General features: G+C 42.4%; 1 protein-coding gene across 1 annotated transcript in view; it reads right to left on the minus strand.

Annotated features, from left to right (window-relative positions):
* Nucleotides 1–2,225: 2,225 nt before the first annotated feature.
* The window catches only part of LOC109972202 (uncharacterized), a 34,583-nt gene continuing 27,402 nt past the window's right edge, over nucleotides 2,226–9,406 (minus strand). The window contains exons 4-5 of the mRNA XM_020620909.1: nucleotides 8,366–8,671; nucleotides 2,226–4,037 (exon numbers count right to left, since the gene is read on the minus strand). Coding sequence (XP_020476565.1) covers nucleotides 3,879–4,037; nucleotides 8,366–8,671 — 465 coding nt within the window. The 3' untranslated portion in view covers nucleotides 2,226–3,878. The remainder of the gene's footprint in view (nucleotides 4,038–8,365; nucleotides 8,672–9,406) is intronic.

The raw sequence follows: 9,406 nt of genomic DNA on the forward strand, positions 1-9,406 counted from the left end.
TTGCAATATGTCACATACATCAGCCGTCAGGGCGATGTTGGTTTTGCCAGCTGCTGAAAACTGCAGGAAACTCCTGTTCTGGGCTCATCACCTGCTCTCCCTCAGAGCCGTGCACATCCCTGGTGAGCAGAACTACGCTGCGGATCTCATGTCATGAGGCAGACCTTAGCCTGTAGTATAGGTGTAGCCTTTTAAGCTGGCAGCCCTGCTGTCTCTACCCCCACCAGCTGATGAAAAAGTGCTGGTGTAGGGAGCTGATCACAGGTCACAGTGGCATTTATGCCATCGCAGCGGACTTGTTTTGGGGACAGCCCAGTGCAGGGCACAGGGTGCGAAAGAATATCTCCAGGACTGCGCAAGCGCGCGGGGTGAACCCAATAGCGACAGCTCTTAGAGGGCGAAGCCTATACAAAATAAAAGCTTGGGTTACTGTACGTAACCATCGTTCTTATTGTTGCAGTCTACAGACAGAAGGGAAACAACAGGGACAGTCAAGGAGAGAGAGAGAGAGAGAGAACGCTGCCGTTTCAAATGAATGATTCTCATATTTATTTCTTTTGTTTACATTGGAATAACACAAAAAGCCAAATCTGATCCATTCCACACAGAACTCCAAAAAAATGACTGGACAGAATTATTGACAGCCTCAGCTTAATATCTGGTAGCCCACCCTCTGGACAAAATAACTGAAATCTTCCTGTAACCATCAGTGAGCTTCTTCCACCTCTCTACTGGACTTGTGGACCACTCTTCTTTTGCCAACTGCTCCAGGTCTCAGGTTTGAAGGCTTCCTTCTCCCAGTTGTTGTTCTGAGATCTCTCCAGGAGCTCTATGGGATTTAGATCTGGATTCATTGTTGGCCACTTCAGAACTCTCCAGCTCATTTTCTGAAACCATTTCTGGTGCTTTGTGAAGTCCGTTTTGGGTCATTGTCCTGCTGTAAGACCCATGACCTCTGATAGAGACCCAACTTTCTGGGTCCACACGACACAAAGGCTGAGTCAACCTTTCTCCAGTTTAACTGGTTACCAGTGTGATTTCTATGTTGCCAGCACCTGTTGGTTGATACAGGTGAGTTTCATTACAAATTAATGATAATCAATAATCACCTTTATTTGGCCAAGTATGTTATGCACAAGGAATTTGTTTCCGGTACAGAACCGAGGCAGCCATCTGCGGTGCCAACTCAACCGATGGTTCTAACCATCAGGGGCAACTTGGGTGTTTAGTGTCTTGCCAAAGGACAGTTTGAACTGTGGACTACAGACTATTTCTGATTGTTTTGAAAAGGTGTCAGTAATTTTGTCCAGTCTGTTTTTGGAGTTCTGTGTGGAATGGATCAGATTTGGCTTTTTTGTGTTGTTCCAATGCAAACAAAAGAAATAAACATGAGAAACCAAAGAATCTGTAATTGCAACAGTTTTCTAAGAGAAGTGATGAGTTATCTGACAGAAATGCAGGGGTGTCAATGTTATTGGTCATGACTGTATTTTGCCTTTCTAATGCTACTGTGTGGATAAATCAATGCATCTTATTTGACAGTCACTTTCTCCTGGCCCCAGGCCTGGGCAGTAGTAGTAGAAGTAGCAGTCAGGGGTAGACATGCATAAGTGATGGTATCTGCAGTGGGAAGTGGTACTTTGAAATTTTGGTTTAGTACATAGTGCTACATGGTCTGAAAAGACTGGGAACCTCTGCCCTAGAAGAAATGACCACTGACACCCCTGAAGGCACTGGGCTTTTTATGCCTCTGTGCCAATGACAGCTGTGGCTATGTCCGTCTGTCCAGCCTCAGGAACACCTGGAAGGAATTTCTTTAAATTTGACACAGATGTCCTCTTTAACTCAAGGAGGAACTGATTAGATTTTGCTGGGGAAAGTTCAGAAGTCACTTCACTTCTGTCCCATTGCTGTGAATCGGATTGGTTTTGCTGGTTGAAGCACACAAGTGTGAAGCAGTAATTCTAGTAGATGAAAACATTTTATGACAATGATATTAACTGTATAATATTTTATTATTTGAAAAAGTAACTTCATTCAGCTTCACATAAACTAATATGTCATCATCGCGTCGACCTTTACAAGTACTGAACTGATTTTAATCATGCTGCAGATGTGATAATAAACATAACCTGATTTTCCATATCCCTGTGTGTGTGTGTGTGTGTGTGTGTGTGTGTGTGTGTGTGTGTGTGTGTGTGTGTGTGTGTGTGTGTGTGTGTGTGTGTGTGTGTGTGTGTGCATGTTAAACAGTCTTGGTCATTTCTGTACAGAAGAGCAACATTCTTAGTATCACTTCACTTCCTAACTGTTTTATGATCCAAAAGTTACTTTGGTCCATTTTTTTTTTCAATAAAATGTGTTTACCTGCAAAATGCTGTCGAAACAGCCATAAACTGACCACTTGCTTGCATCATCCAGTGCTGTTTCTGTATGACTATTCATCTCAGGTCATTCACTCACAGTATTGTGCCTTAACAGAGCACACTGCTGTGTTTCTGACAGCTTGTGTTTCTGACAGCTGTTGTTATAAGCCCAAACAGTTTTAACAGATTTAAAATGCATGGATTCTCTGGGTTGGGACCTCAGTGATTTTAATCTTAGGGTGTAGATCACTGTTCATTATAAAATACTTTCCTTTGTTAAACTCAGTGACTAACTGTTACGTGATTTAAGTTGAGGGGGTATCGTTATGAATTATTTCAATGTCAATCACATTGTGAAGTTTTGGTGATATATATAAAACCTGGTTACTCATATGTGATTGTTACACAGCACTGTGAGCCAGTGAAGCACAGGGTCACAAAATAAGCAGCAGGAGCAGGCTAATGAAGTTACAGTGAAGTAGAGTCCTCCAACTGTTTGTCTGTAGTCTTCTCTCAGTACATCTGTTTAGTGCTGAGTGAGCAGTTTTTGATTCTTTTTACCAATGTAAGGGCTGCACTGGATGGCAGAGGCAGACTATTCAAAGTAGATTGTGCATCTGAAATTACCTTCTCATTCGCTGTCCTCCGGCTCATGGAACACTAGATGACTGCCTATGCCTAAACACAGCCCTGATAGACAAGTGGGAAAAATCTTTCTCATCAAATGTTTTTCTCTTCTCTATTTATGATCAGGTGAAAAAAACTGTTGGCCTTGCTAATCTTTCCAAGTTACTAAATTAATTTTCTTATCAGTGAAATAGGTGGTAAAAAAGTTTTTTCCAGTTGAAAAAAAGTTTTGCCAGGATCATTTTTCGAAGTTATAATTTTTTTCGACAGTGAAACAGGTGAAAAAGATGACTGAATGAAGACTGTTGCCTAAATAGGGCAAAAAGCCGTTATGTTTTCTTCCAGGTGAGTTTTAATTTCTTCATGCACTGTAACAGAGCCAGTCCGAGGCATAAACAAACTAAACGCCAGCAGAGGGGCCCCAGTAGAGCTTTAAATGCCCCACAAGAAAGCTTATTTATGCATGTGAACATGGGTAAAGCCATTAACTGAATTTTGATGCAAGTCTGTCAGACCCTAACTTTAGATTAAATGGTTAAAGCAGCAAAAAATGTAATGGGGGGTGTGGGGTTGTAACTTAGAAAAAAAATTTTTTTTTTCCACACCTACTTCACAGATGAGTAAAAATTAAGTAACTTAGAAAGTTTAACAAAGTAAGAACCTTTTCCCACCTGTTCTTATGTCATAAACTGAGGAGAGGCTTAGAAAATGGATCACCAGAATTTTTTTCCACTTGCCTCTCAGGACTTCCATATTGATGAACTGTATGTAAAGTGACAAAGAAGATAAAATATCATCCCATGGAACTGTAAGAGATTCTGTGCGTTCATGTCCACATATTTGCATGGACCAGTTGCTGATAGTTTTCTTTGTTTAGCTTTGAGTTCAGTCAGTGAGTTCCTGTTTGATTCGTATGAGGGTGGGGGTGTGCCGGTTGCCTTGGCTCTCTCTCCGTAGAATGTATTCACTAAACTGAGAAGAGTCCACTCCACCACCACATGAAGCTGTGATCCAGAATCCTCTCTGCTGTAACCGCTCCAACACCTGCAGTCATACACACACATACAAACAGCAACACAAGCGTGGGATGTGACCAGAAGCCTTTGAACTGACATTTCCGCTTTGGTTGCTGATGTCAGTAATACTTATTGGAAAAAATATGAAAGTTCAACATTTCATGGATCGTTGTTGAGTCTATTAGCTACTTTGTTTAAATGGAGTGCAGAGCTAAAGTCATGTAAATTCCAGGCACAAGGTGAATATGGGTGTGTCCAACAATTATAATAAGAATAATCAGCTTTATTTGGCCAAGTATGTTGCACACAAGGAATTTGTTTCTGGTACAGAACTGAGGCAGCCATCTGTGGCGCCAACTCAACCGATGGCTCTAACCATCGGTTGATTTGAATGTTTAGCAGTTTGGTGACCATAGGCACAGTGCACTTTTGTGCGCAGTCAGGCATTACCTAGCGTGTTGTTGAGGAGAGGCAGAATAAGAATAAATCAGAGGGAGGAATACTTTGTGAACAGGTGGAGTCGGGGCTGAGTTTAGCTATGTCCAATCAAACCAGCTCCTCTCATTCCCTTTAAACAGCAGGGTGGAAACCTGACTTTGAGTGTTTCTCAAGTCTCTTATATGTGTCTTATTCTGGGCCATGTAAGATACTAGGAAAAAAATAGAACGAAAACATGTGAGGAGAAAGAACTCGAGGAAACACTTTATTAATGACATGAGACGTACTTTTTTCCAGTCTTACATGTGAACCATCCAATCATCAATTGATTTCTGATAAAGGGGTGTGTCGGTTCATAAAAAATATTTGCAAAGGATGCTCTCAAGTATCCTCCATCATAGCTCCTCCAGAAGCTTCCTTGCTCCCTGCACCTCAGAACTGAAGCACCCTAAGGTGCTGTTTACATGGAAACAGTTTCACCAGTTCCAGAGCCAAAAATTTGGTAATGCCACTGTCTCCATCACCATGTAAACATACATTTGCATTTCCCCTGACAACGGGGACCTCTTATGCATGTCTATTAGGGTTTATGTAAATAGCAGTACACTGACTAAAAGGCGGACATAGTTTCTCCAGTGTGTTCTGGGTCTGCCCCGAGGCCTTCTCCTGGAGGGACATGCCCGGAATACCTCCCCAGGGAGGTGTCCATGGGGCATCCTAAACAGGTGCCCGAGCCACCTCAACTGGTTCCGCTCAACGTGGAAGAGCAGTGGCTCTACTCCGAGCTCCTAATGGGTGACTGAGCTCCGTACCCTATCCCTAAGGGACAGACACTCTCCGGAGGAAACTCATTTCTGCTACTTGTATACACAATGAAGATGGATGGATGGATGACTAAAAGGTTTGTGCACAGGCACATGATGTTTTCCTATGAAATGATACCACCAACTACCAGCCTGGAAGACACACTACATTGTTTTCCAGAGCTGTGTAAATGGAGATCATTTTGAAAGCATCGTCACATAAAAAGGCTGACTGTTTTCAAAGATGCAACAGGAAAAAAGTTTTTGTTTTCACCAGACTATTGCTGTGTAAACATAGCCTAAGAGATGCAAGAAACACCCTTTTACTGATGTCATTGATGTGATGACATGAAAATATATGAGTGTACTCTATTCATACAGTAAGTTGTGATGAAGAACTATTTACTGCAGAAGTACTGCACATAAATAGTCACTCAGTAGTAATGCTAATATCACTATTCAGCATTTGTGCATGGAACAAAGAAAGTCCCTGACCCTGTAACCAGCTGCAGTTATAAAGTGTAATTTACTCGCTGCTACATCCAGTGTGTGAAATCCACCACAGTCTCATGGTTATTTGCATATAGTTTAATAAACATTTCATTGTTATTAAAATAATACTGTAAAATTATATTGTAATCGCTGCATTTATGGTGAAACTGATTGGGTCCACCAGAACGCACAGCCAGTGGATGCCATCAATAGACCCTTTGGCCCCTCAAGGCCCCTTTACAATGTGCAGTCTTGGCCTTTTAAGACCAAAGTTGACAGTGCTGAGAAAAATGTGGTTATTAATCTAGAACTATGCTCCAAGACCACACTGTGACACATGTCTACTGATGGCTGCTGATGGAGACATCCATTATCTATACTGCTTATCCTGAAAAGGGTTGTGGGGGGTTGGAGCCAATCTCGGCTGACACTGGGCGAGAGGCTGGGTCACCAGCCTATCACATGCATGGGCAATTTAGAGTCACCAATCAATCTAAGCTGCATGTCTTTGGACTCTGGGACGAAGCCGGAGCACCTGGACAGAACCCACACAAGCACAGGCAGAACATGCAAACTCCACACAGAAAGGCCCTGGGTCAGCCAGGGCTCAAACCTGGAACCTTCTTGCTGTGACGCAGCAGAGCTAACCACTGCCACACCATGCCACCTGGTTCAAAGTTGCATCACATAGAACATAATGTTTGCAAGACATGCAGTGTAGAGTTACCTTCCTTTTCAGTCCTTTTTTTGTCCCATAGAAACTCTGTGAGTACATCTGACAAGGTCAATGTTACAAATGTTAAAATGATTTTTGTTGCCAAAAAAAGGTAATGAGTGGATATGAATGAGATTATTTACATATGTAAATCACGGTACAGAGAATAACCAAGATTTCAAGAGAACATTCTGAAGCTGTCTGCCATCTGTGTGCTAAAGAAAAAAATGCTTGGTCACATCCAGGCGCACCTATCATCAGCTGAAGTAAATGTGTCCACAAGGACCATACTCAGACATTACAGAGAACACCATCCCAACTGTGTGTGTGTGGGGGGGGGGGGGGGGTTGTGTCTGGGAGCGGAGGGCAAAATGGATGGCTTCATTAGAAAGGAAGGTTATGTGGATTTATTGAAGCAACATCTTAAGGCCTCAGCCTGGAAGTTAAAGCTTTGTCACAAATGGGTCTTGTCCAAATGGACAATGACCCCAAGCCGACTTCCAAAGTTGTGGCAAAATGGCTTCAGGTTGACAAAGTCAAGGTACTGGAGTGGTTGTCACAAAGCCCTGACCTCAGTCCAATAGAACATTTGTGGGCAGAACTGACAAAGTGTGTGTGAGCAGGAGGCCTCCAGATCTGACTCAGTTCCACCAGTTCTGTCAGGAGGAATGGGCCAGAATTCCAGCGGTTTATTGTACAAAGCCTATGGAAGGCATCCTGAAACATTTGACTCAAGTTAAACAATTTTAAGGCAATGATACCAAACACTAACTGAGTGTATGTAAAACATCTGACCCACTGGGAATGCAAGGAAAGAGATAAAAGCTGAAATGAATCTTTTTCTCTACTATTATTCTGACAGTTCACATTCTTAAACTAAAGCAGTGATCCTGACTGACCTAAGACAGGGAACGTTGATTGGGTTAAATGTCAGGAGTTGTGAAAAACTGAGTTAAATGTATTTGGTTAAGATGCAGGTAAACCTCTGACTTCACCTGTATGTGTAGAACCAGATATTGTTTAGATGTCTAGTGGCCATCATCCATACTGCATTTTTCAGTGTCTGGTCATATTAGTAGTTGGTTGCTCTCTTTGTCGTCATTAAACCTGCTGACAGTAACTGAAAGAAGCTACAAATATGTGAATGATCTTGTTCATGTAATAATTGAAAGGAGCCAGTTGAGGTAGTTTGGGCATTTTATTAGGATGCCTCCAGGGTGCATTCCTTTGGAGGTCTTCTGGGTACATCTGACTGGTAGGAGACCTCAGGGCAGACCCAGAACACACTAGAGAGATTATACAGCTGACCTGGAAATACCTCGGAGGAGACAGAACATGCTGGGGAGAGGGACACCTGGATTACCTTGCTGAACCTGCTGCCACTGCATCCCGACTCCGGGTAAGAGGATGGTAATGGATGGTTAGATGGATTTATATTGTCTTGTGTTTATGCCTTTATGTCTCATATAAAGCATTGTTTTTCTTGGTTGTTGAAAGGTGCAATACAAATAGACTTGCCTTTCCTTATAAAATGCTGATGTGAACAAACCCTGAGACCAAAAATTGTGGAGTTTCGTTATTAGGCCTATTAGTGCCAGTTATGTTTCTGCTTTTCTCCTTAACCATGAAGTATAGGTATAATGAACTTTTGACTTTAACTCATTTTATTAATACAAACCTGGGCCTTTGTTCAAGAGGTGTGCTAACCAAACCCTGGTCCCTAGCATAGTCTAGTGAGTCTCAGAGGTTATCACAGGTAGAACAATTCAGTTTTTTCAAGCATAACATTTGTATGCACTGTCTGCCACTGAATCAGTTAGAGAATATCTAAATAAGAAGGAGGTAGTGTCTAATCTCTTACAAATCATTTTGTTGAGTTTAAAACTGAACCCAGACTGTGTTATGTACCTGCACAGAGTTGAGGTGGCAGTAGCCGTTGAGTGGGAAGCGCATGATGTGTGTGGAGTCCTGGTTCCAGCTGGTGTTCAGGGATTTGGACATGACGTCTTTGACCTCAGGGAAAATCCCCTCAATCACGGCCCAGTGGGCGCTCACACTGATCCTCTCACCAAGCTCGGGAGCCACATGAACCACAACACATTCACATTCTTGACACACAATCCCACATTCCCGCTGAATCCTCCAGCGCTCCAGCTCGGCCTGCAAAGGAGCCAGCTGGAAGAAACTGGCCTCTTCGTACAGCAGGGAGTATTCCTGCAAACACACACCATGAAAGTGAAGACAAGCTCAAATGTGAACATCTGTCTCCATCTGTCAGATTTAGGATAATATGCATGTTTGATGCTAGTGGAGCAAAAAGCAGAATGCACCAGGCTGGTGCACCTTGGTGATGAGCTCGAGACAAGATATGAGCAGAATCTAGTGAGAACCTGAAAAAAGTGACACAAACAGACAAACACTGTTTTCACTCCTTGTGGGGACTTTACATTGACTTACATTCATTTCCTGGCTGAGGACATGAAGCTATCCTAACCTTAACCATAACCAGTACTTGCCTAAGACCTAACCCTGACCCTAATACTTAACCTAACGTCATCCTAACCCTAAACCATGTTGCCACCCTAGAAATCAGTGATTTCCTTGTGGAGACTAGCTTCTGGTCCCCACAAAGATGGCCGAGTTCCCACAGTGTGAGTCTGTTAACAGGTTTCAGTCCTCATGATGTAAGTACAGTAATACAAAGGCACACACACACACACACACACACACACACACACACCAACTGGAATAATCCAGTAACTGTTTAGATAAAAAAAGAAAACAATATAGCAATTCTGAGATTTCAAAGTCTTGTAGTATCCCCTGGCTTTTAAATGAATTAAGGTTGTTGAACCCAGACTACAGCAAATGATTTGTAACATATGTCACTGTTGTTACAAAGGAAAAAACTATGTTGATCAGTTGTTTCTGGACAAAGCTGAAGTCAAA

The sequence above is a fragment of the Monopterus albus genome, unplaced genomic scaffold (genome assembly GCF_001952655.1).
Source record: "Monopterus albus unplaced genomic scaffold, M_albus_1.0 scaffold250.1, whole genome shotgun sequence".
NCBI lineage: Eukaryota > Metazoa > Chordata > Actinopteri > Synbranchiformes > Synbranchidae > Monopterus > Monopterus albus.